Source organism: Ornithorhynchus anatinus, chromosome 5 (genome assembly GCF_004115215.2).
Source record: "Ornithorhynchus anatinus isolate Pmale09 chromosome 5, mOrnAna1.pri.v4, whole genome shotgun sequence".
NCBI classification, from domain to species: domain Eukaryota; kingdom Metazoa; phylum Chordata; class Mammalia; order Monotremata; family Ornithorhynchidae; genus Ornithorhynchus; species Ornithorhynchus anatinus.
The window spans coordinates 40,464,656-40,492,076 of record NC_041732.1 but is presented as its reverse complement, the minus strand read 5'-3'; the positions used below and the strand labels follow the sequence as shown (position 1 = coordinate 40,492,076).

The 27,421-nt window shown below is 44.8% G+C and overlaps 2 protein-coding genes across 2 annotated transcripts in view; both read right to left on the bottom strand.

Annotated features, from left to right (window-relative positions):
* Positions 1-8,149, bottom strand: part of POLB (DNA polymerase beta) — a 31,872-nt gene extending 23,723 nt beyond the window's left edge. Inside the window, 3 exon segments of the mRNA XM_029065557.2 lie at positions 1,007-1,073; positions 5,127-5,184; positions 7,938-8,149. Of these exon segments, the coding sequence (XP_028921390.1) occupies positions 1,007-1,073; positions 5,127-5,184; positions 7,938-7,998 (186 nt within the window). The 5' untranslated portion in view covers positions 7,999-8,149.
* Positions 8,150-15,773: 7,624 nt separating this feature from the next.
* Positions 15,774-27,421, bottom strand: part of IKBKB (inhibitor of nuclear factor kappa B kinase subunit beta) — a 46,783-nt gene continuing 35,135 nt past the window's right edge. The window contains exons 11-22 of the mRNA XM_029064876.2: positions 27,033-27,227; positions 26,386-26,500; positions 25,634-25,757; positions 24,273-24,424; positions 24,100-24,161; positions 22,013-22,122; positions 21,298-21,347; positions 21,071-21,170; positions 20,603-20,750; positions 19,921-20,048; positions 18,616-18,706; positions 15,774-17,013 (exon numbers count right to left, since the gene is read on the bottom strand). Coding sequence (XP_028920709.1) covers positions 16,945-17,013; positions 18,616-18,706; positions 19,921-20,048; positions 20,603-20,750; positions 21,071-21,170; positions 21,298-21,347; positions 22,013-22,122; positions 24,100-24,161; positions 24,273-24,424; positions 25,634-25,757; positions 26,386-26,500; positions 27,033-27,227 — 1,344 coding nt within the window. The 3' untranslated portion in view covers positions 15,774-16,944. The remainder of the gene's footprint in view (positions 17,014-18,615; positions 18,707-19,920; positions 20,049-20,602; positions 20,751-21,070; positions 21,171-21,297; positions 21,348-22,012; positions 22,123-24,099; positions 24,162-24,272; positions 24,425-25,633; positions 25,758-26,385; positions 26,501-27,032; positions 27,228-27,421) is intronic.

Sequence of the window (27,421 nt, the reverse complement as noted above, 5' to 3'; positions counted from 1 at the left end):
AAATAATCTCCAAAGGACTGAAAGAACGCTGTAGTTATTTTGGAAACATAACTGCTGACTAATCTTTTTTTTCCCCCAATCAATAAAGATCTGAACAAGAGGAAATGGACTTGACTAAAATGGACTAAATCATCAGAGTAAAAAAAAAAAAGCACTGGAATAAAGGCTTGAGAAGTGGGGTGGAGTCTCCATCCCTAAAGATCTCTAAGAAAGAATAAGCAACCACTGTCTCTAGATGGCTTTCGTCTATTCCCTTCCAGCAGTCAGGGTTTGGTTGAGTCAGATGGTTTCAGGAACCTATCCAGCAATTTGATTTTTCTGAAATATAATTAAAATAGCCTAAAATGTCCTTTAGTTTATTCATATTAATAAATGTGTCCAGATTCATGGGGAGGGGGAAATGAAATTGCTGAATTTCTATTCCATATTGTCTAATCTGAATAAACCGAAATGAATAGCAAATCAGAAATAGAAGGGAAGAAAGAAGAGAAGCCCCCAGAGTCTGAGTGAGCAAATGGTCTCCAACCAGACAAAAGGAAAGTTACCTACATTTCCCTTTCTTAATGCTGCAAGACATCAAACTAAGAATACGCTTTATTCTTGCGCTACTAATTCCATGTGCCAAGGCACACGTGCTTGTTGTACCTCTAAACAGAGAGGTGAGAAAAAAACCACTCCTTCCTTATAGAAAAAGTTTCAGGGACTACATCCTGATCAAAGAGACCCAACTTTGGGATTCTCAAAAAAAGCAGAATTGGGCATTGCTCGAGGTTTGGGGTGAATGTCAGTTAGGAGAGGAAAAAAATAGGAAAAAGATATTTACAAAATTAGATCTTCATTCAGGTTTTTAACCCCTCAAATGTCAAAAATGAAGTATTCGACTCAGATTTTATAAGAGCTAGGAGCACAAAAATATGCCCTTAAAATGAGATGTGATCTTCACCGATCTATCTATGGTGGGAATGGTCTGAAATGATCGTCAAACTTAATGAATCTTAGAACTTACCAATTTCTTTGCTTCTGCTCCACTCTTTATTTTGTTTGGGTACTTGGCTATCACGGAAGCTGCTTTTCTACAGGGAAATAATGACAATTATCATCAAATTTTAATTCCACAAACATTCAAAAGTGAGGGGGGGCTATTAGACATGCAGAATAACACCACCCCCATTCCCAGAAGCCTCTCCCCCACCCCCTTAGAGGGGCATGGGACCAAGGACCTCCAGCTTCTTAAATTGTGAGCTACCCGAGAGATAGGAACCATGTCTAATTCCTATCTGTGTATTCTCTTCCAGCGCTTAATACACTGCTCTGTGTGTAGTAAGCACTTAATATACGCTATCGTTACTAAGATTTGAACCATTACCAAACCATTGGGCTATTTTCTTCCTTGAAATGGCACCTATAAAAGAAAACCAGTCCTCTACACCTTCCTTAAGGGCTCTCTTCCCTGCTCATATGCTCTACTTCCCCCAAATCCAGCTCCTGGAACCCAGCTCATGCCACGCCTGCCTCCTTCCCTTTTCATGTTGTCTCAGGCATTGGCACTCTCTCCCCTGCCGCTTGCTTCTCCTCAAAATCCACCAGATCTCAAATCTCCACTCCTTCACAGCCCTCCTACAAGTTCACCTCCATCAACCACCATTTCTCTACTAATAACAGACTGGGAACCTTATCAACTACTCAGCCTCTTCTTACACAGATGTATTATTTATTTATGCCCAGCCTCCCACCTGTGTCCATATATACACGGTGCCTTCGGTTTCACTGAGTTTTGAGAAATTCCCGTGAATAAATTGAAACCACAAATACCATCTGTGCCTCATGGCAGCTGCACCAAAGCCCTAGGAAGTTTATTCTACCACTCGCAGCTATGCAGGCTGTCTACAGGTGGGAGAGGAGGCCAGGCAGTCACTGAAGGATGGGGCACTGCAGGCTGCTGGTATCAAACTGGGACCAGACACAGAAGCTTGAGGCGGGACCAGTGCCCACCGCCAGGGAAACCATGGTATGGGTACAGCCACCCACAAGTAGGCAAAACCATAAATTTAAAAAAAAATCTGCAAATGCTATAGGATTACTGGATTGGATTGAACTGCCAATTTTAATGCCCCTGTTGTGAATAGTCTATGTTTATCTACCGATCAGAGTGTAAACTTCCTGTGGGCTGGAATGTGTCCTTGCACTTCTATTATAATTCCCATGTATTAGAATTTATAATTCCCATTATTATATATTCATTCCCATTTACTTGGTCCAGTGCCATTACTTCTACTATTCAGAGCTACTGAAGGGCCAAGTGAGACTCCAGATTCTGCTAAATCCTTAGATTACAAGAGCACGTGGTGTATTTCCCACATAGGCCCAGAGACATATACAGTTTGCCACACCCAAGATGCTGCCCATGGGCATTAACCATGTAAGGCATTGTGCCCAAAAAGGCTGGTGACCCGCACTTCCTTTCATATCCCACACATGACAACTTTCTTTTGTAAACAAGCAATTCTTTCATAATCTGCTGCTAGTTCCTAAGATCATGACCTACCCTAAGCAAATGCCTGTAATGACCCCATTTACACTCACATGCTAAACTGGCCTTGTTGGTCAGCTATTGCTCATCTCAACATCTCTTTGACACTCCACATCCCCCAGAAGTCATATTTCAGTGTCATATTCACCAGTTAGTTGGATAGCCTCATTGCTAGCAACAAAAACCTAGTGATCACTCACTGGGTACCAAGCACTTGATTAGGACACAGGTCATACTATCGTTATCCTCTGCATATTTTCAGTACTGAAGAACTGTGCTACAATGCGTCTCATTTTTGGCATGGGTAGACTGAGTGGTATTTAAAGATCTCATCTTTTGCGATCTTGCTTAACCACTTAATATTAATTGTGGTTCACAGATGCACGGGACGCCCGTGGCCCATCCGAGTCTCACAGCCACAGTCATCGGGGTATTTCTGAATGCTTATTGGTGTACAGAGCACTGTACTAAGCGCTTGGAGAGTACAATACAACAGAGTTTATAGAATGTTCCTGACCACAATAAGCTTACAGTCTAGAGAGGGTGAGAAGGCTAGACGAACCTCTCTGCAGACATTCAGTTTGTTGGAGCTTAATTATGCACTGATGCTGCCCTCCACCCCCAGGTTCAAGAAAGACATTTGGTCTTCTTTTTATTTCTACTTATCCTTCCATCAGGTACCAAACTGGAATTCTGTAGTCAAGCTTCTTCATGCCTTTTAGAATCTCTTGCCTATCTCTCTTGTCTATGCATCTCAAAAAGTTTAATTATTTGTGTAGAGCAATTTGTAAAGTGAGAAGCAGTGTGGCTTTGAGGAAAGACCATGGGTCTGGGAGTCAGAGAACCTCGGTTCCAATTTTGGCCCTGCCCCTTGTCTACTGTGTGACCTTGGGCAAATCACTTCATTTCTCTGTGCCTCATATCCCTCATATCCCCTGTAAAATGGGAAATCAATCAGGTGTTCCTCTTCCTAGACTGTGAGCCCAATGCGGGACAGAAGCTATGTTCAAGCTGATTATCTGTATCTACCCCATGGCTCAATAAAGTGCTTGGCACATAGTAACAAGTACAATTAAAAAAAACAAACCCCAAAACAAAAAACCTTCACTTTAGGAGGTAATCATAACCTCAGTCAATCAATGGTATTTACATGCAGAGCACTGAACTAAGCGCTTGGAAGAGTACAATACAAGAGAATTAATAGACATGATCCTTGCCCATAGCAAGTTTACAGTCTAGAGGAAGCACAGTCTCCTAAGTTGAAAATTCCCCAGGAGTTCACAAGTGTAATAATTAAAATAATGACATCCTTTGCTAAGTGCTCACTGTTCTAAATGCTGGGTAGATACAGGTTCATCAGGTTGGACACCATCCCTGTCCCACATGGGGCCCACTGTCTAAGTACAAGGGAAAACAGATTTTGAATCCCCTTTTTCAGTTGAGGAAACAGACACAGAGAAGGTAAGTGTCTAACCCAAGGTCACACAGCAGGCAAATGGCAGAGTCAGGATTAAAATTACAGGTCTCTGACTCTCTGGCCTGCGTTCTTGCCCCTAAGTGTACTATCAAATTGCAGGTTTTTGACTGTGTAGTTGAACATTAATATTTAAAATGGTTTGAATAAGGCTGAATCCTTTATGCACACTACCATATTTCATTGGTGCTGGGGAATGGATTAAGATGTGCAACTCTCATTCATTCATTTGATCGTATTTATTGAGCACTTACAGTGTGCACAGCACTGCAGTAAGCACTTGGAAACTACAGTGTAACCACACCAAACATGGAGCAAAAGTGAATGTAAAAAATTTCTTGCCTGTATGGCCATGACAGCACAAACAGTGCTCGGCACATAGTAAGCACTTAGCAAATACCAACATTATTATTATTACACCGGGCACACAGCATGTGATGGGATGCGGGATGCCTCCCACCTGTCACTCAAGGGACAGAAGCACCTTCTCTTCTCCAGCACCTATTCTTCTCCACACCTACATGGCTTAATGGAAAGACCCAGGATGCTCGCTGTGGCCACAGAATGTGTCTTATATTGTTGTGTGGTACTCTCCCAAGCACTTAGTACAGTGTCCTATGCACAGTAAGTGGCTCAAGAAATACCACTGATTGATTGGGATCAGCAGACCTGGGTTGTAATCCCAGTTCTGCCACTTGCCTGTTGTATGCTCTTGGGCAAATCATTTGACTTCTCTGTGCCTCGATTTCTTCACCTGTAAAAGGTGAATTGAACACCTGTTCCCCCAGACTGTGAGCACCACCTCACACCACCCTCACCAATGGGACAGGGCCTGGGTCTGCTCTGATAGTACTGTATCTACCCCAAAACTTGGCACAATGTTTCACGCACTAGAACACCAACATCAGAAGCAATGTAGCCTAGTGGGAATTTGGGCAAGTCCCTTAACTTCTCTGTGCTTTAGTTTCCTCGTCTGTAAATGAGGAATTAAATTTTTGTTCCACCTTACAACCCGAGCCTCTCTGATCTGACTGTATCTACCCCAACACTTTGCACAAAGTAAGCACTTAATAAATACCACCATGATCATTATTATTACCAGAACCCACATCACAGTCCTACCTGTAGGCATTGTATTTGTGGATTGCCCGGTTGACATTCCTTTCGTAGTTTGCGAGCTCTAGAAGGGCAACACATGGCACACGGTGAAGCGGAATCAACACACAGAGGGAACCAGGTAATATTTAACAAGGTGCTCGGGGCAGCTGTCAGAAACTGATATTTTCAGCACAGAACCAGCCCATGTGGATGGACCAAGGGATTCACAAAAGGAGTGACAACCAGAGGCTTAGCAGAGTGCCCCGCACAGAATAAACACTCAGTAAGAACAGTGCCTGGTATCTAGTGAGCACTTATTGTACTCTCCCAAGTACTTAGTACAGTACAACAGAGTTGACAGATATGTTCCCTGTCCACAATGAGCTTACAGTCTAGAGAGGGTTAGAAGGCTAGACGAACCTCTCTGCAGACATTTAGTTTGCTGGAGCTTAATTGTGCATTGAGGATGCCCTCCACCCCCAGGTTCAAGAAAGACATTTAGTCTTTTTATTTCTACTTATCCTTCCATCAGGTACCAAACCACCATCATCATTATAATAAATACTATTGATTGGTTGGCTGAAGCCATGGGACAACGGAGGAAGCAAATGCCTTGGCCTACTAAATCCCCAACTACACAGATTTGGAAGCCACATGGTCTTTTCATATTGGGGGCACGGAGGCTGCCTGCTTGCTGTCTTTTAAAGAAATAAAGGTGTGTGGGGGGGGTCTGGATCAAAAGCTCAACGGGAGAGACTGCTCACTGTGGGCAGCGGACGTGCCTATTATGGTATGTGTTCAGCGCTTACTATGTGCCAAGCACTGTTCTAATAATAATAATAATAATGATAATGATGGCATTTGTTGAGAACTTACTATGTGCAAAGCACTGTTCTAAGCCCTCGGGGGGGAAACAAGGTGATCAGGTTGTCCCACTTGGGGCTCACAGTCTTCATCCCCATTTTACAGATGAGGTAGTTGAGTCACAGAGAAGTGAAGTGACTTGCCCAAAGTCACCCAACTGACAAGCGGCGGAGCCGGGATTAGAACCCATGACCGCTGACTCCCAAGCCCGGCTCTTTCCACTGAGCCACGCTGCTTCTCGCACTGTTCTAAGCGCTGACCAACTCTGTTATCCTGTCCTCTCTCAAGCGCTTAGGACAGTGCTCAACACACAGAAGGCGCTCAATAAATAACATTGATTGACTGAGAACAAGCGATGGGCAGAGAGATGAATGGGAGCAAATATTGGTAGTAATGACCTTGGGCAAGTCACTTCACTTCTCTGTGCTTCAGTCCCCTCATCTGTAAAATGGGGATTATGACTGTAAACTCCCACGTGGGACAACTTGATTATCTTGTATCTACCCCAGGGCCTAGAACAGTGCTTGGCACATAGTAAGGGCTTAATAATAATAATAATAACGGTGGTATTGGTTAAGTGCTTACTGCGTGCCAAGCACTGTTCTAAGCATTGGGGAGGATACAAGGTGATCAGCTTTTCATTCATTCATTCAATAGTATTTATTGAGCGCTTACTATGTGCAGAGCACTGTACTAAGCGCTTGGAATGAACAAGTCGGCAACAGATAGAGACAGTCCCTGCCGTTTGACGGGCTTACAGTCTAATCGGGGGAGATGGACAGACAAGAACAATGGCAATAAATAGAGTCAAGGGGAAGAACATCTCGTAAAAACAATGGCAACTAAATAGAATCAAGGCAATGTACAATTCATTAACAAAATAAATAGGGTAATGGAAATATATACAGCTTGACCACGTGAGGCTCAATCTCAATCCCCATTTTACAGCTGGGGTAACCGAGCCCCAGTGAAGTGACTTGTCCAAAGTCACACAGCTGACGAGTGGAGAAGCAGTGTGACTCCGGGCTGGGGAGTCAGAGATCATGGGTTCGAATCCCAGCTCTGCCACTTGTCAGCTGGGTGACTGTGGGCAAGTAGTCACTTCACTGGGCCTCAGTGACCTCATCTGTAAAATGGGGATGAAGACTAGGAGCCTCACGGGGGCCAACCTGATGACTCTGGGTCTACCCCAGCGCTTAGAACAGTGCTCTGCACATAGTAAGCTCTGCACATAGTAAGCGCTTAACAAATACCAACATTATTATTAGTAAGCGCTATCCCAGCTCCGCCACCTGTCAGCTGTGTGACTGTGCGCAAGTCACTTCACTTCTCTGGGCCTCAGTGACCTCATCTGCAAAATGGGGATTAAAACTGTGAGCCCCACGTGGGACAACCTGATGACCCTATATCTACCCCAGCGCTTAGAACAGTGCTCTGCACATAGTAAGCGCTTAACAAATACCAACATGATTATTATTATTGGTTCCCAAATAGCATCCTTGGAATTACTGCTATTGTTCTTGTCTGTCCGTCTCCCCCGATTAGACTGTGAGCCTGTCAAAGGGCAGGGGCTGTATTTGTTACCGATCTGTCCATTCCAAGCGCTTAGTCCAGTGCTCGGCACAGAGTAAGCGCTCAATAAATACCATGGAATGAATGAATAATAATGTTGGTATTTGTTAAGCGCCTCCTCTGTGCCGAGCACTGTTCTAAGCGCTGGGGTAGACACAGGGTCATCAGGTTGTCCCACGTGAGGTTCCCAGATAATCCCCATTTGCCAGATGAGGTCACTGAGGCCCAGAGGAGTGAAGTGACTGGCCCACAGGCCCCCAGCTGACGAGTGGGAGGGTCGGGATTCGAACCCACGACCTCTAACTCCCAAGCCCGGGCTCTTTCCAGTGAAGCCACGCAATGAGGGAAAAGGGAAAAGCCCCCCCCTCCCTCTCCCTCCACGGCCCTCGGCCCGCTGACCCGTCAGGAAATCGGTGATGCCCACGTTGAGCGTCTCCTGGGGCGCTTTCCGTTTACTCATCGCGAAAAGGACCGGACCAGGAGGATCCCCAGGCCTCAGAGCTCCCCGACCTCCATTGGGCCAAGCTCCGCCTTCTCCTGCGGCCTAATAATGGGGCCCGACTCGGGCCAAGGGGCCGGCTTGGCCATTACGTCCTCTGCGTCGGCGTCTGACGTCACAGCCCGACGTCGGGGAGGACCAGGAACAGGGCGGATCCGCGCCTGCGCACAGCGTCCGCTGAGGTGAAGTGGCGGCGGGAAGCTGCCCTCAACTAAGATGGCGGCGGGAAGCTGCCCTCAACTAAGATGGCGGCGGGAAGCTGCCCTCAACTAAGATGGCGGCGGGGCGGCCATAACGAAAGGAAAAGCCACGCTCCTGGAAGGAAACGAGATGGGGCGGGCACCGCAGTCCTTTTTTTCCTTCCAATTTGGGGCGTCACTTCCTTAGAGAATAAACGGCGGATCCCTCGTTTCCTCAGTTTGGTTTTTCGCAGGGTCTGAATTTCGAGTCTTCCCCCCCCCCCCCCCCCCCCACCAGTTTGCTCTGACAGGTCCTGGGCAGGAGGCTCTGACGGAAGGGCAGGGCGGTTTGGACACGTGAAACTCAGCCCCCGAAATCCGGGGTCGGTCTGTTGTATAACGAAAAAAGTGACTCGGGGGGGGCGGGGGTCCAAAGTGACGGTGAGGGAAGGACCGAGCGATCCGTCGAAACGAACGCCAAGCAGGAGATGGCAGGGAGGGCAGCAGGCCAAAATGGCGTCCTTTTGAAGGGGAGGCGGGTGCCTCCCGCCACCAAAAAAATGACACAGGGACACCAGAGAAATATGATGTGTGAGATTTGGGAGGTAGCCCTTGCTCAATTCGGGATTAGATCGTCCTTCAGCTGCATCTAGTGTGGTGCCATGGACACCAATGAGAAGCAGCGTGGCTCTGTGGAAAGAGCTTGGGTCATGGGTTCGAATTCTTCTCTGCCACCTGACAGCAGGGTGACTGTGGGCAAGTCGCTGGGCCTCTGTTCCCTCCTCTGTAAACTGGGGATTAACTGGGAGCCTCACGGGGGACAAGCTGATGACCCTGTATCCACCCTGGCGCTTAGGACAGTGTTCTGCGCAGAGTAAGCGCTTAACAAATACCAACATTATTATAATGCAGTCAGTGAAAAAGCCAAGTAGCGAAGGTTTAGTGGAGGCGGTAAATCGTACATTTCGGAGGATGGAAAAAGGTCGGCAGCGGGGACGTTGATGAAATCCATACTCGAGGGTACCTGGAAGAATGAAGGAATACATCAAAGAAAAGCATTTCAAACAATATCACCTTCGTATTCCTCATGGTGTAACTAAAGGACCCCCGTAAAACTGTCCTGGGAGCTAAATAATGTCATGACGGACAAGGGAATCAGTCAATCATACTTATTGAGTGTTTTCTGTGGGCAGAGCACTGTACTAAGCGCTTGGGAGGGTACAACACAAAAGAGACACATTCCCCTCCCACAACGGGCTTACAGTCAAGACAGGGTGACATTAATATACATAAATACGTTACAGATGTATACATAAGTCCTGTGGGGCTGGGAGGAGAAATGAATAAAGGGAGCAAGTCAGGGTGATGCAGAGGAAGGGAGTGGGAAAAGAAGAAAGAGGGGGTTAAGCAGGGAAGGCCTCTTGAAGGAGATGTGCCTTTAACAAGGCTTTGAAGGTGGGGAGAGTAATTGTCAGATATGAGGAGGAAGGGAGTTCCAGGCCATAGCGCTGGTAAACAAATCCATATTCCCACAACCTTATTTTAGTCAACAGTTTCGACCATCCCTATCAAAACTTTAGCAGAGTCAGGAACTAACGGCTAACACAATATACTGATTTGGGGTTTTCTTTTGTCTTCCTTCGTCTTCCCCATAATGTGGTGGGGGTGCTGAGGTAAAGAGAGTAAACTCAACCTGCAGGCAGGCACAGCAGACAAACATAACGGCCTGAGACAAAAATAGCCCAATTTGGTTAACTGCATCGCAATACAAAACAGCGTGGCTCAGTGGAAAGAGTCCGGGCTTGGGAGTCAGAGGTTGTGGGTTAATGTTGGTATGTATCTTTAATGTTGGTATTTATTAAGTGCTTACTATGTGCCGAGCACTGTTCTAAGTGCTGGGGTAGACACAAGGGAATCAGGTTGTCCCACGTGGGGCTCACAGTCTTAAACCCCATTTTACAGGTGAGGGAACTGAGGCACGGAGAAGTTAAGTGACTTGCCCACAGTCACACAGCTGACAAGTGGTGGAGCTGGGATTCGAACTCATGACCTCTGACTCCAAAGCCCGTGCTCTTTCCACTGAGCCACGCTGCTTCTCAGCTCTGCCACTTGCCAGCTGTGTGACTTTGGGCAAGTCATTTCACTTCTCTGTGCCTCAGTTACCTCATCTGTAAAATGGGGATTAAAACTGGGAGCCCTACGTGGGACAACCTGATCACTTTGAATCCCCCCCAGCGCTTTGCACATAGTAATATCACCATTATTATTATTACCTCAAGCCCCGTTTGAGTAATCCAAAATGTGAGCAGGGAGACGTTTTAAACCACTCCAACATAAAGTGAAGGAAAATCTTGTAAGAGTCTGCGTTGTCCACTAAAGAATCTTTCCATAACTAATGCAAATGGCTGTCAATCGTCAAGCTGTTAAGGGCCAGTCTGACGGAAGTGAAAAACGGTTATGGAATGTGCAATTCTCTTGATACAATCATTCGTGGCATTTACTACTTTTACCCTGTCAGGAAGGAAAAAAAAAATTCAACCACTTTCTGGCTTTACAGCAGATTTTAAAAACTAAATGTACAGTAAGTATGTTCTCCATGTGCTAACTGAATTCTGTTAAATGAAAGATTTAAAAAATACCTGAAAGTGACCAATTGTTAATCTCTACCATTCGATGATGGCAAAGATCCACTTGACCTTCATAACAATAATAACTGTGGTATTTGTTAAGCCCTCACTATGTTCCAGACATTGTAATAAGTGCTGGGTTGGATACAAGAAAGTCTGGTTGGACCCAATCCCTGTCCCGCATGGGGCTAACAGTCTTAATCCCCATTTTACAGATGAGGGAACTGAGGCACAGAGAAATGAAATGACTCCACACACAGCAGGAAAGTGGTGGAGCCTGGATTAGAACCCATGACCTTCTGCCTCCCGGGCCCGTGCTCCATCCACTAAGCCATGCTGCTTAAACTGATTTCCATTATGCCTCTATAGGGAGAACTTTATGAAACAGACCGATGTTTCAAGAGTCTCATCCCACTAACTGTCAGTCTACCCTGGAAAAGATTATGTCAGCAGATCCAGTTGATTAACAGACTAATAGTAATAGTTTTTATTAAGCGTTTACTGTGTGCAGAGTAATAATAATAATGGTGGTATTTGTTAAGTGCTTACTATGTGCAAAGCACTGTTCTAAGTGCTGGGGGGATTCAAGGTGATCAGGTTGTCCCACATGAGGCTCCCAGTTTTAATCCCCATTTTACAGATGAGGTAACTGAGGCACAGAGAAGTGAAGTGGCTTGCCCAAAGTCACCCAGCTGGCAAGCAGCGGAGCCAGGATTAGAACCCATGACCTCTGACTCCCAATGTAGGGTTCATTCCGCTGAGTCACGTTGCTTCTCGGTACTGTACTAAGTACCGTAATAAGGGATGGAAAAAGATACACAGGTTAGAGTTAGACAGGATTTTTCGGTCCTTCAGGGGCTCACAACCTAAAAATATGGTGGAGAATGATTTGAAGATAGACAAATTAAGCAGATGAAATCATGTAAGAACATAACATAAAAAGCAGACTTCAAGTTTAGTGGTAAAAGGGGGCCTCTTGGTGTTGTCAAGGTGCTGCTGCCCACAATCAAAAATGCTGTTTTGTTTTTTGTTTTTTTAAAATGGTATTTGTTAAGTGCTTACTGTGTGCCAGGCACTGTACTAAGCACTAGGGTATATACAAATTAATCAGGTTAAACATAGTCTGTGTCCCACATGAGGCTCATTCTTAATCCCCATTTTTTAGAGATGAGGGAACTGAGGTACAGAGAAGTGACTTACCCAAGGACACAGAGCAGACAAGTGGTGGAACTGGGACTAGATCCCAGGTCCTTCTGACTCCCAGGCCCGCGCTCTACCCACTAGGCAATACTGCTTCTCTTCCTGCAAGTAAAGGGAATGTCAGGTGCGAGGAGCCTGGAGGTCATGATGGGAAGGTGGGGCTTCCTGGAGTTTGTCACTCACCCATCCGCTGGAAAAAGAAGCCAACTGGCTCATCAAGTTCCAGGTTTCCAGATGGTTTGACGGGAAGCCGGCAGGAGTTAGCGGTGGTTCCGTTGGTTTGTCCGGTGGGGGGAGATGTCAAGGGACGAGATGCTGCAGCTGAAATCGCCCGCAAGGTGTGTCGGTAACAGGGGCTCTCACAAGGGGCAGGAAGCAGGAGTTGGGATTTTTCCAGGCTTGTCTCCATTCTCCCTTTAATCCCAGAGCCCAAATCCAAACGGTGCCGGCAGTTAGGTTGGTTATCGGCATTTCAGCGGCTCAGGGCGGCAGCAGCACAATGAAGATGCTCACTGTGGTTCAAACAGATCTTTTTTTGTTTCATTGCATTTTTTAATGGTAGTTGTTAAGTGTTTACTATGTACCAGATACTTTACTAAGCATTGGCGTGGACACAAACTAATCAGGTTGGATAGAGTCCATGTCCCACATGGTGCTCACAGACTTTTAATCCCCATTTTACAGAAGAAGCACGAAGTGAAGTGACTTGCCCAAGATCACACAGCAAGTAGACGGTAGAGTCAGGATTAGAACCCAGTTCCTTCTGGCTCCCAGGCCCATGCTCTATCCACTAGGCCAAACTCCTTGTATACGGGAACACAAACCTGCCTTCTAACCAGTTATTGTCTCCTTGAAATAGGCCTGGACCTATTTCAAGCTGAGAATCACGGAGGGAAAGCCATGAGTCCAACAGTGATATTTATCGAGCGCTTACTGTAACCAGAGCCCTGTACTGAGCGAGAAGTGCGCTCTCACTGTGCTCTAGAAGTGTGTTGCTCTGCCCTAAGGCACTGTTATCATGATTTCTCCTTGCCCACCGGAGTTAAAGGACCTGGAATCATCGGATTGTTCTGACACTGAGTAGCTGCACTGCTGGGAAAGATCTGCATTTTCTTACGTATGTCCAAAGATCAAGGGCAGAAAAAGAAGAGCTAAAATGACCCTCTGAAGAGAAAAACACCAATGTGCTTCCTGCGCCAGGAGGAGGCAGCAACATTTCATGGTCTATTGAACTTCAGGGCAGGATGACTAAAGAACCCTTCTGGAGACCAGTCAAAATACGTCTATCCTTCATGGCCCTCCCCACTAAGATGCACTGCAGACTCGGGGAGTTGTTGGGAGACTCAGAAGTGGTTCCCCCAAATCTATTTTTTTTTAATGCAAATCTGAAGTCTGAAGATAGAGGGCTCAATGCTGAGAGCTTGTTCTGAAGGCGGATAAGAGGGAAGGCAGATACGGGGATCTGGGACGTGCCAAGTTGCCTCACAGTAATTTGGGGAAGTGGAAACAATCTCATGAACTCCTTCGGCCCAGCCAACTAGGAGGCTGAGGTGTGAGAACTTGGCCGAGTGGACTGAGCCTGGGCCTGAAAGTCAGAAGGACCTGGCTTCTGATCCCGGCCCCGCCACTCGTCTGCTGTGTAACCTCGGCCAAGTCACTTAACTTCTCTGTGCCTCCGCTACCTCATCTGTAAAATGGGGATTAAGACTGTGAACCCCATGTGGGATAGGGACTGTGTCCAACCCGATTTGCCTGTATCCACCTAGCGCTTAATGTAGAACCTGGCACATAGTAAGCACTTAAATGCCACAATTCTCATTATTATTCTGTAGTGCCTAAAATCTAGACAGCATAATTCTGCGGCAAGAAGGCAGTGCTTCCCCCCACCCCCTTTCGCAGTCGGCCTGAGAGATGAGTGCTCAATAAAGGACACTGTCTGCTCTCCTCTTTGTCTGGCTCCACCTGTCATCCTGCTGACACACTACTTGTGCACCACAAATACAAAAAAAGTTGTTTTGGGGCCCCTGTCTCAAAGATCCTCAGGACACACATAAGAGGGAGTAAACTTAGGATCATGATTGGGGCTCAATCATGATCCTTGCTTATCCCCATGAGGGATAGGGACCATTCAACCTGATCAACTTGAATCTACCCCAGTGCTTAGAACAGTGCTAGGCACCTAGTAAGCCCTTAACAAGTACTATTATTATTATTATGCCAAGATGATCGAGAATATGCCCCATGCACAGTGAAAGCCAAATATTTTCCAAACTGCAAATTGGTTTGGAAGAACTGATGTAAGCAACTTCTTCACCTTAGGGAAGAAAAGACCATGGAGAGGTTACTTAAGTCAGCATGATGTCACGTTTACTGAGATACATACTGCATATTCAATTTATCCCCTAAGGGCCTCTAAATAGAGAAATATATGTCTCCATATATGCAACGAGACACACATTTAGTGCAGTGCTTTGCATTTAGTAGGTAATGAATAAATATGGATGATAATGAAGAAGACACAATGATCCATCTAAATCTCTATGAGCTTCTATTAGAAAACCAACACAGGTTGCCCAGTTCTTTCAGGGTTGGTGGAAAAAAGGAAGTGGGGTTAGCTAAGGCTTACTGGGCCAGTCCACTCTTCTGTCACTTCGTTGGATGGGTTTCCTGAAGGAAGTAGCTTTGCTACAAGTTTTGAAAAAGGCAAAGGGAAGTGGGAAGCTATTCAGGAATTAGAGAGCATAAAGGCGGCTTTGGATGAAGGAGAAAGAAGTCTTTTGTCTGGAAAAAAGAATACTAAGTGCATGTTAGTTTAGGAGCTTGAGGGACTGAAGAATTGAGAGTACATTCATTTCTTCCCCGTGAGTTTCCGCTCTGGATTTTAGCTAGAATGTGATGGGAGAATGAGAAAACATTCTTTTTTCAATGTACATTTGTCTGAATTCGGTGTGATGTAGCGTCAGAAGAAACTGCTTTGTATCTGGGTGTGGTGTTGAACACAGGGAAAGTACTATACAACATGAGTTTTTTTGTTGTTTTTGTTTAGAATGTGCCAGGCAGTGTACTAAGTGCTGGGGTAGATACAAGTCGATCAGGTTGGACACAGTCACTGGTCCCACAAGGAGTTCAACATCTTCATTCCCATTTTTTACAGATGAGGTAACTGAGGCACAGAGAAGTTAAGTGACTTCCCTAAGGTCACACAGCAAAGTGGCAGAACCAGGATTAGGAGTCAGTTCATTTTGACTCCCAGGCCCGTGCTCTATCCATTAGACCATGTCACTTCTCAAGCTGCATTTATTTAATGTGACATTCTGCAAGAATGCAACCCCCATATTAAAGGAAAACTAAATGATATATAAACTCTGACTTAGAAATAGTGCAAGGAGTTTGAATTTACCACAGAAGGGAATGAGAAGCCTCTGGGTGGTTCCTGAATCAGGGTAGCTGTCCTGTTAGAAAAACAAAAAACAAAACAAAACAAAAACGTGCCAGGGCTCTACAAATTTCAGATTGTTTTACAAAACAACAGTGTACTTGTGGAGGGGAACCTAACTTCAAATATGTAAATATAATTCTGTTAAATCGTGGAACCCCCTGAAGTTGCACTAAATTCCCATTGTCAGAATGTGATACATGAAATAATTGCCTGTCGTCTTCCACTGATGATTTCATCATTGTGAATGAGGCAATGCTGAACATTTTGATGCATAACCAACAGTCCTAGACAAGTTTTTAAAAATAAATTCATTTAATCACATCTTCAAATTAGGCAAGAGGTTGAAGAGCAATAGGCAGAGTTCCATGTACAGTTGTGTAGAGTTGTGGCAAGAGTCTGCTCTGGGGGACGGTAAAAAGGAACTAGTGAAGGGCGGACACCCTAGTGACCATTCTTCTCAGCAATGCTTTTCTTTATGTCTTCCCTCCTTCTTAATAATAACAGTGGTATTGGTTAAGCACTTACTATGTGCCAAGCACTGTGCTTGGCACAGATGCAAGGTAATCAGATTGGCCTCAGTTTCTCTTCCACACAGGGTTTACAGTTAAAGAGGTAGGGGGAAAAGATATCTCATCCCCACTTTAAAGAAGAGGAAACTGCGTCCCACAGAAGTTAAGTGATTTGCCCAAGGTCACTTAGCAGACAAGTGGTGGAGGCAGGATTAGAATCCAGGTCCCCAGCCCTGTGACTTTCCACTAGGCCTGCTGCTTCTCAGTCACCATTGCTGTTGCCTAATTGGGCTGACAAGGTTTCAACTGCATGGGAGAAGCAGATGAAAATCATGCCGATTTTTGCCTAAGCACAACAGGGGTTCCAGGTAGCCCTTCCTTCTTCCTCCCCCACGAACGCTTGATCCATAGGCGAGGAGGATTCCTGCAGTCTTAAAATCTCATGAGCTCTTCCTGATGTGTAGCCTGGAGTGCCCTATCAGGAAGAATGACAGGCTGGTCTTGATGAGGAGAGAAGCATGAGACAATGTAGTGGATAAAAATGATGACTTAGCAGCAGCAGCACTGAAACCTGAGTGGAGAGAGAGGCTCTTATCCAGATGTGAGAGAGGACTGGAGTCTCAGGCAAGGCACTTAACTGTTAGGCTGAAGAGGAAGAAACCAAGAAGGAATCTGGGGGCTGGGACCAGGGGAAATCTCCCCAACTATTAGAAATCGTCATTATTTAACATTGATTAAGGTCGAGAAGGTGCAGGGTGCTGTCTGGCACACGATGCAGTTGGTCGCTCCTAGGACTGGTATCCCGATTTAGAGTCGGTGCCACCGGAGAAAGCCGTTCACCATCCAGACTCCTAAATCCACATTCAGGGGATCCTCTCCGTACCCCTGGGACAGAGTTAGGGTCTCAGGGACCAAAAGTCATGGGGTCTGGCTCCCCACAGAGCCTCGTGGAGTCAGATCTGGGTCTGCTCCAGACTGTTACGCTCTTCATCATCAATCTGTAGCCAGCTCCAGTCCAGTGCCTTGAATGTAATGAAGACAAGTTACAAATTTCACCCCCACCAAAAGGCTCAATTTCCCAGCAGCAGAGAGCTTTACTCAGATCCGATGCAAAATTATTATTATCATTATCATTATTGTTAATGGTATGGTAAGCGTTTACTATATGTCAAGCACTATTCTAAGTGCTGGGGTAGATACAAGTTAAGTAGGTTGGACACAGTCCCTGTCCCAGAAGGGGCTCACAGTCTAAGCAGAAAGGGGAACAGGTATTGAATTCCCACTTGACAGTTGAGGAAAGTGGCACAGAGAAGGTAAGTGACTTGCCCAAGGTCACACAGCAAGCAATTGGCAGAGAATAGATTAGCACCCAGGTCCTCTGACTCCTTGACCCGTGCTCTTTCCACTAGGCCATGCTGCTTCTTGAAGTGAAACCCATTTTCTAAAAAGCACCTACCTGTCTGGTAGAGTGGTGGTCAGGACAAGTCACTTCAAGAGTCTCACGATTTAATTCAAAAACTGAACCATGATTCTTATTTTGAACTAGTTCAGAGGTTCTCTCTACTTATGAACATAATTTTAGCCAAAGAACAGAAGCAGCTTGGCCTAGTGGAAAGAACACAGGACTGGGAGTCGGAGACCTGGCCTAATCCCAGTTCCTCCACTGGTCTGCTCTGTGACCTTGGGCAAGTCCCCTGACTTATCTGGGCCTCCATTTCGTCATCTGTAAAATGGGGATTCAATTTCTTGTTCGCCATCTCCCTTAGGCTGTGTCTCTCACTTGGGACAGAGCCTTTAGCTGATCCGATTGCAATTGTATTTTCCCCATCATTTAGCACAGTGTAGGCACACAGTAGTCACTTCACAAATACCACAATTATTACTATTATTTTTATGAGCAATGCCATTACTAGGTCAGACTAACAGTCCATCTAGCCCACCATTTAGTTTCCTGACAAGAGGCTAAAGGAAGCTTGAAAGAACCATGGGAAGTGGGGTCTCTTTGGTATTCTCGCTGCTATCATTTTATCTCTGTCCTAATCAAATCTTGACCGAAAGCTATCAAATAATAAAATGATCTAATTTGATTTTCCTGTCCCTATTCTCTTCTCTGGTAGCCATGCTCACCTATGAGAAAAAGCTAAAAGGAAGGGAACAGGAAGTGAAATGAGATCTGCATCATCCACAGGTGGGATAATCAAACCATAAATAATCTTGAATTGAATTCATTCTGTTACCATCGAATAATTCCATGATTAGGAAATAAACAGGTACATAAATTTCTTGGAGACATAATGTCATTTGAGTAGCAGGGGGAGTGAATTGAATGTCTAACATTTTTATGGTTTGGTCATTTAATTTGGATGCCCAAATATATGAACTATATATACATATCTGAACTATACACATAAACAACATTTGCCTGAATTAAAAGAATTAACTAGTTACACAAAATTGTGTTATGTACAGTCTAGCCTGAAGACAAGCTACTCAGATTAGAAGGCCATAGAAGCTTTTTATAGAGTCCTACGATCTCCTTCAAATTGGACAGGTTATGCTACTCTCAGCTCATTGTGTAATCTAAAATGATACTTAGGTTCGGTGAAAATACTTGAGATTCATACCATAAAACTCCGATCCTGCTCTTTCATGGTGTCTTGCATTGCATTTTCTAACTGGGTACAGAGATTCTGTGCTTCAACAACTAGATCTTCACTTTAAAAAAAAGTTAAAAGAAAAATTAACTTTATATTTACATCAGAATTAACCCTCAATCCTACGTTTAAATATAACAAAAGAGCCTTTGGTGACAGTTGGATAGATGAATGGCAGCTGTTCGTATTCTTGGTATGCAGTAACTATCCCAACGTCTAGTGCTTTGACCCTTCAGAAGCTCACTGTGGGCAGGGAACATGTCTGTTTATTGTTTCGTACTCTCCAAAGTGCTCAGTAAATGTGACTGAATGAATTAAATACCTAATAAGGCAAATCTAAAATCATCAGAAAGCCCAATGTCACATACTCTGTACTTTTATAATTTCATAAAAAATTCTGGTATCAATTGCCTCTTGAGAGCCACCGAAAGGAGAGTTCTGGAAACTGATTTCCATTAACCAGATAAAAATCTCCATCTGGATCAACGCAAGGAAACCCTAATGGCAGCTTGAAAAGATGCTTCCAAATCTGCCTAGCTCAGATTCTGTAAACTGACATACAGCCAGGAAACAACTTGGGATTTGTTCCTAGTAATTTTTTTTTCTAAAATTCAGAATGAAAGCACTGAAAAATGAGTACCTTTGCTGTGCAGAGCATGACTAGACCCTGGGAAGAGTACAAAAGAAGCAAAAACAAACATTCCCTGTCCTCAAAGAGCTTGCAATCTAATGGGTGAAAATTCCACAAGTGCTAGTGATGAGCAAAATTATCCACTCTCATCTTTTCCTGATGCTCACCCGGCCCCTGGAAGGCACTTTCAACCCAGCTGTACCTTACCCCTCCAAGAGGCCTTCCCAGACTGAGCTCCCCTTCTCCCTCTACTCCCTCTACCACCCCCCCTCCACCTCTCCGCAGCTTAACCCTCTTTTCCCCCCATTTCCCTCTGCTCCTCCCCCCTCCCTTCCCATTCCCTCAGCACTGTACTCGTCTGCTCAACTGTATATATTTTCATTACCCTATTTATTTTGTTAATGAATTGTACATTGCCTTGATTCTATTTAGTTGCCATTGTTTTTACGAGATGTTCTTCCCCTTGACTCTATTTATTGCCATTGTTCCCGTCTGTCTGTCTCCCCCGATTAGACTATAAGCCCGTCAAACGGCAGGGACTGTCTCTATCTAGTGTCGACTTGTTCATTCCAAGCGCTTAGTACAGTGCTCTGCACATAGTAAGCGCTCAATAAATACTATTGAATGAATGAATAAATGATTACCTTTTTCTGATGGGCTCTGGTAAGCTGCAGGGGACAGCAGGAGGCTGAGACAACAACTGATTAGAGTTGCTGAGACGTGACGTGTTCATGCTGTCTGGGCTGCCACTGACAGGACCACGCACCTTGCTCTGAGGAGCCAAAAACAAAATTTCAGGGCCTGGGGCAGATTCAAATCCTGCCCTCAAATTTCTTTTTTCATTAGACTACCCAGCAGCCAAGAAACAGTAATCCTTATGGAAGGAATGTTGGACATAAAAGGGGCATGGAATTCCACTTAACGATTTGAAAATTCCCAGTATACTTGGTAAGGAGAAAGTGTTTTATACCTTATCTGTATGACTCAAACACAATTTAAGCTACACAACACTCCTCGGAGGTAAAAACAATGGCCAGTTGTGAGGGAGAGAGAATCAGTCAGCAACACCTTCTTCACTTCATCTTCATCTCCAGATCTTAAACTAACAGCTTTGGCTTTCAAGTGCTGAAAGGGCTATTTTATAAAGTCAACATTTGCTCACTAGTTGTACAAAAATCTCCTCTTGCCCAGTGCCTCTGTGATGATTTGTGCACGTGTGCATCAAATTTGTTCGATGCAGGTGTTCTCAAGTGTCCCGTGGGGCACGCCAAGATTGTGGGGACATTTTTCCTACTGCAAGGGACTGCACTAAGTGGCTTCACTTACACAAGCAATCTTTAAGAGATTCCACAGCTCTTTCTGTCGTTTCTCTTGAAGCTGGACAACAGTCTTCTCATCTTCATTCATTAAACTCATCACCTCCTCCACTTTGGGAAATAATTCCAGCGCCTTTTGCTTGCACACCACAGTTTTGCTGAAAGGAACAAAAATCTAATTAAAAATAAACAACTCCAAATGCATTTGGTTCAAGAGCTAAAGGAGGGAGAAAAATGGTTTCCTTTAAATTTATCACTGGTGGTTCAGAGTCTATTTAGAAAGCAAATCAACTTTCACTGTTGAAACTAACAGCTTTTTTAAAAATTCTAAATTTACGTAGTCACATACAATTATAACATCTGTCAGAGAATACCTGTCTTGTTCTATCTGACACCAAAGATAAATTGGGAAATCCCACTTCCCTTCTTTCCCATTTCCCTCCTTTCCTCCATGAACACAATGGGTGGGCAGTATTACCTGAGCTGATTATAAATTACTCGGACTTTCTTCTCAAAGCTCTGGATTGCTTGAAGTAGCAAACGAACCATTTCCTGACTGTCACCACTAGTTCTTTGATCTGAAAGTAGAATAAATGTGCAAATTGTCTCAAGAGTTTAAAGCAGGGGTAGGCGTGAGTTTAAAGCTACAGCATCATAAAGAGAAAATGAAACGGAACCTGGTTTAGCCATTAAAAACTCCTTTACCTCTTGGCTTTTCCCTTAGTTTTCGGTAAAGTTCCCTGGCTTGTTCTTCTCTGAAAAATAACAGGAATTCTCTTTACAAGATAATTTTGAAACTTTTCTGTACCTATCCCTGCCAATCCAATTATCCAGTTCTAGAAAGTGAGATTCATAATGCAACATTCCTTATTTGGGGAAACAAGTTATTCCAAATTACTCCCAGGCAATGCTCAATCACCTTGCCCCGTCCTACCTCACCTCGCTGATCTCCTATTACAACCCAGCCCACACACTTCGCTCCTCTAAAGCCGACCTACTCACTGTACCTCGATCTCATCTATCTATCGTCACTGACCTCTCGCCCACATATTACCTTTGGCCTGGAACGTCAACCCTCATCATATCCGACAATCACTCTCCCAACTGTCAGAGCCTAACTGAAGGCACATCTCCTCCAAGAAGCCTTCCCTGACTAAGCCCTCATTTTCCCTTTTCCCACTCCCTTCTGTGTCACCCTGATTTGCTTCCTTTATTCACCTCTCACTCAACCCCACAGCACTTATGTACATATCATCAATTTTTACACATTAATGCCTTTCTTCCCCTCTAGACTGTGAGCTCATTGTGGGCAGGAAACGTGTCTAGCAACTTTGTTACATTATACCCTCCCAAGTGCTTAGTAGAGTGTTCTGTACACAGTAAGCACTCAATAAATATGATTGATTGCTCTCATACTTACAAGTCATCTAAATTTCCCCCTTGTTTCCGACCCATTGGACTTCTCTGTAAATCCACAATGTCGGTTTGAAGTGCCATCATCCGCCCCACCAGCTGTTCCACCTCAGCCTCCTAAGAAAAGTGGTAGTAAAGTTAAATTGTTGGGAGCCATATGGATAGCCTGAGATACTACATAAGAAAGAAAATCAACTTTTATCCAGTCACAAGGACCACTTAAGAACTTGCCAGTTTTGAAAATTAAAAATCCTCATTTTTTTCAAGCACCACAGTCTTCACAAATTTATTTTTCAGAATTTTAGCCAAGAAGGAGAGACCTTGTTGCCCATCTTCATGAATTATGTGGCCCAGTACACATCAGACCAAACTCTAAACACAGAGGGGTGAAAAAAATTATCTATTTCCCTAGTTACCGCCAGTTTCTGTTGGATTACCTTGGGCATGTTACTTTAATTTCTCTGGGCCTCAGCTTCCTCAATAGTAAAGTAGGGATTCAATACCTGTTCTCCCTCCCTCTTAGATTGGGAGCTGTAGGTGAGACAGGGATGTGTCTAACCTGATTATCTTGTATCTACCCCAGCACTTAGTACAGGGTGTGGCATCTAGTAAATGCTTAACAAACATCACAGTTAGTATTATTATTTCTATTACAGCAGTGCAGAGCTTAGTCATTGTGACCCTTTACGGATGAGGAAAATGATGCCACAAAGAGTGAAGGGACTTGCCACGGTTACAAAGGAAGTCAGTGGTTAAATCAGGTAGCTCCAGACTGGGATAGCTGTGAGCAGGTCAGCCTTTCGCTTCAGTTTAGCCACAGACGCTTGCACCACAGCATCAAGATTTCTTAGCACCACTGTGGTTTGTGCCAATTCCTCTGGGTTTAACTCACTGTTTATGCTCTCTGCCCACCTCCCCCACCCCACCCTTGCCATCTCCCTTACACACTCCTCTGTTCACCCCTACAAGACCGTAAACTCGCTGTGGGCAGGGAATGTGTCTGTTATTGTTATGTTGTACTCTTCCGGTGCTTAATACAGTACACTGCACAAAGTAAGCACTCAATAAATACACTGAATGGATGAACGAACGAATGAACTACTTGGACAGCGGGGGCCTTGTGCGGGGACAAGTGAGGACAGCAGCAAGGCCAAATCTGGTAGCAGTGGTAACTGTAACCTAATAATAATAATAATAATAATGGTATTTCTTAAACACTTATTATTTGCCAAGCATTTTACTACATGCTGGGGTACATACAATACAACCAGACACAGTCCCTGAACCTCATCAGGCTCTTAGTCTAAATAGTAGAGAAAACAGGCATTTAATCCCCATTTTGCAAATGAGGAAACTGAGGCACAGAGAAGTGAAGAGACACACCCAGGGTCACCACACGGCAGACTGGTGGCAGAGTCAGAATTAGAACCCAGGTCCTCTGACTCTCCAGGCCTGAGCTCTTTCCACTAGGCCCCGCTGCTTCCCAGCTATGTCTGTGGAATTAGAATACGGCTTTGCTGCTTCCCCTGTGAGTGCTGATCTGCTCCACCTCTTGGACAGACAGAGCAGTGTAAAAGCCTCCATGATGACTGGTGTCTGGCTCAGTTTACAGCTCAGCACCACTTCCCTTACAGGCAGAATTTAAATTGAATGAAAATCTCTTAATAGCAACACACTGAACTTGCCCAACCAGTTACTTTCCTTGCTGTGGTTTTATCTTTTCTTGGGAAATGGCAAATCACTTCCATAACTGAGTGCGGTTGTTGTTTACTCCCTTCATGTCACCTCGGTGCTGAGCCTCCTTCAGTGGAGAGCACAACCGGCACTTGGGAGTTACATTTGAATTAAATCTGAAACTTAAAAAGTCTTTTGTAAAATCTGGATACAGTCTCCATGAGCCCCCATCTTTCAAAACATTCCAACTTCTTCCCCACAAAATCTTTGGCCCCGATCACAGCATGGCAAGGAGAACCCAGTGTTAACCGAAAAAGATCGCCATTGCTTGCCTGGCTGAAGTTGGATGAGAAGTTGGAAAATAGGAGTAAAAAGCCTCATTTTCTTAGTACATAATTAAAACTAAAATTAGACTCCTACCCGCCCACAGAGCTCCACCGCCTGTTCCATCTCCCTCCAGGCCAGCAGCAGTTTGTCTGATGCTAGAAAAAAAATTTGAAGATACAACTCGGTCACAAGAGTGGAAGGAAAGTCTATAGGAAGAGAAGAAAAGATGGAGCCTCTTGGAGCATTACAGAAGGAGAGGTACTCACTGATTCCAAACTCCGTTTGCTCACTGTACTTCTCCAGGTCAATCTGGACACTGGTTTTAAAGAAATCCAGTTTAGCCTTCAGCTGCTGAGACATAGAAGCCATCGAATTTTTCATCTTGGAGAGCGAACTGTTATAACGCAGAAGGTTCATCCTATACAACAGTGAGAAATTGAATCTTAGTGCTGCTTAGTAGAGGCTCAAGGGCCAAAATCCAATGTTCAGCCCATTATGATCATCCAATCACTGAAGCAACAACAGCAATTATGATTTGTTAAACCTCATCAGTAAGATCCCTCACCCAACAACAAATCGGGCAAAGGGGTCTTGCCAAGAGGAATGATGACCTAAATAAGTAACTTGGGAAAACAGAGCCAGAGGAAATCATTAATAGAGCTTCCATTAGGATATTTGAGACCCAGGCACCAGAACTGACCCTAGCTCCTGTCACATTCTAAATTGCACACCATATGATGATGTTGATATTTGTTAAGCGCTTACTATGTGCAGAGCACTGTTCTAACCACTGGGCTAGACACAGGGGAATCAGGTTTCACCTCCTCCAAAAGGCGTTCCCAGACTGAGCTCCTCTTCCCCCTCTACTCCCTCTGCCATCCCCCCTTTACCTCTCCGCAGCTAAAGCCTCATTTTCCCCTTTTCCCTCTGCTCCTCCACCTCTCCCTTCCCATCCCCACAGCACTGTACTCGTCTGCTCAACTGTATATATTTTCGTTACCCTATTTATTTTGTTAATGAATTGTACATCGCCTTGATTCTATTTAGTTGCCATTGTCTTTACGAGATGTTCTTCCCCTTGACGCTGTTTATTGCCATTGTTCTTGTCTGTCCGTCTCCCCCGATTAGACTGTAAGCCCGTCAAACGGCAGGGACCGTCTCTATCTGTTGCCGACTTGTTCATCCCAAGCGCTTAGTACAGTGCTCTGCACATAGTAAGCGCTCAATAAATACTATTGAATGAATGAATGAATGAAAGGTTGTCCCACGTGGGCTCACAGTCTTAATTCCCATTTTGCAGATGAGGTAACTGAGGCACAGAGAAGTTAAGTGACTTGCCCACAGTCACACAGCTGACAAGTGGCAGAGCTGGGATTTGAACTCATGACCTCTGACTCCAAAGCCCGTGCTCTTTCCACTGAGCCACGATATGCCCACCCACCACAGTTGTTTTATAACTTCTGGAAGGATCTCCCACACTGTACCCACCCCTTCTACCAGTCCTATAATTCCTGCCCTAGAATAGCCATCACCAACACCTCCACCCATTCCCCCATTCCTTCCTCTGGAGAGGATCCACGACCATCAAACGCTTTCAAAGGCAGTAAAAAAAGCCTGTTTATTGTACATGGCTGCTCGCTGTCCTTGCTGGAGCCGGTTACAGTCTTCCTTCAGGGTTCGGATAGTGTGCCAGACCTGGCCCCACACTTTCCGTAGCTGGAAGAAGGCGAGATTTTTCTTGGGTTCCTGAACTGGACACAAAATAAGAGAGATGAGAACCGTCAAACCGCAACCTTGAAAGAGAGACTCTAGACTATGTAGGCCCACAAGAGCCAATATCCATGATCAGTGGCATTTATTGTGCTTACTGTGTGCAGAGCACTGTACTATGCGCTTGGAAGAGTACAATATAACAGAGTTGGTAGACACGGTCCCTGCCCGCAACAAGTCTACTCCCATCCTTGATATTCATTCATTCAATCATATTTACTGAGCACTGACTGTGTGCAGTCAGTGTGCAGAGAGTACAATACAATAATAAATAGACACATCCCCTACCCGCAATGAGCTAACAGTCTACGATCCTGTAGCTTTAGTAACTAAGCTACTTACTCTGAAATAGCCTTTTATTTTAGGTGCTAGTTCAGCTTGGGTACAGAACCTACTGTCCTCTCATTTAAAAACCAGCTTGGGTTGGATATTTCCTGCCTTCTCAATCTTCTCCTATAATGTCCCTTGGCTATTAGTTATGCCTCTAGCAGTGAAATACACAGAGAGAAGCAGTTTTCTTGTCCCTTGTCATGATGGTTCTCATCTCAGGGCATCTTCACTAATGGGAGGGGGAATAACAGACGGTTCAGATCAAGATGAGGTTCTTACGGATGCAACTGACGCTCTCAGGATGGGAACGTGGTGAGATCTGGGTCTCGTAAGTGACTTTACTGTTGTCGAACAGAAAAAGGAGGTCCATGTCCCATATCCGGCCATCATTCAACTGCAGAAGAACAAGAACAAGTGCGCTCATAGTGGTATCCTCATGCCCAGAAAATTGCTTGCTGTTCAGGGTTTCTCCCAGGGATTTAGCTGCTCCATCTATAAAGAGCGGCAATCAGTGACTCAGTGGTATTTATTCAGTGCGTACTAAGTGCAGAGTACTGTTCTAAGCTCTTGGGAGAGTATAATACTACAGAATTAGCAGACACGTTCCCTGCCCGTAATGAGCTTACACCACCATCAGTACATTTTGAATGCTTCCCCATTGAGCAGGGGCAGATGTAAGTTTGGGGTGGAAAACCTCTAGTGAGCAACTGAAGAAAGGTCATATGGTCTGGGAGCAAGCAAGATTGGTTCTGAGTCCAAAGGAGTGAGGAGATAGACGGAGTGAGGAGTGTCCTACAAGGTAATGAGGGAGGCATAAAGGAGTAAAAGCGTGACATAAAGAGAAGGCACTTTTTGGAAGATGGGGAAGAAGTCAGTGAGTAGTTAGTGAAATGGTTCAAGATGGACTTCAAGAAACCCGGTTTTACCTTGCCATCTGTAATACCCTGAGTGTCAGGTTTGTCCGAAAATAACGCCAGTCCAGCTTCCTGTAATAGTTCTTGATCTTCCTCTGGGATCTTTGTGTCAGCCTGAATCCTAGCTTTCATGCTTTGCAAACTTTCTTCCTCTGTCACTGGGTAGGTGTGCATAGTGCCGGTTACCATGTTCAAGACATGAATCAGCTGCAAAAACAAGCATCAGGTCACAGGTCAGGGGTCGGTTGGGTCAGGGACTGTGTTCGACTGGATTATCTTGTATCTACCCCAGTGCTCAGTACAGTGCTAGACACAAACACCACAAGTACTCCTCACAAGAAGAACATTATTCACTGCCTATATCACTTTGAAGATAATCCTATTGTGCATTCTAGAGTTTA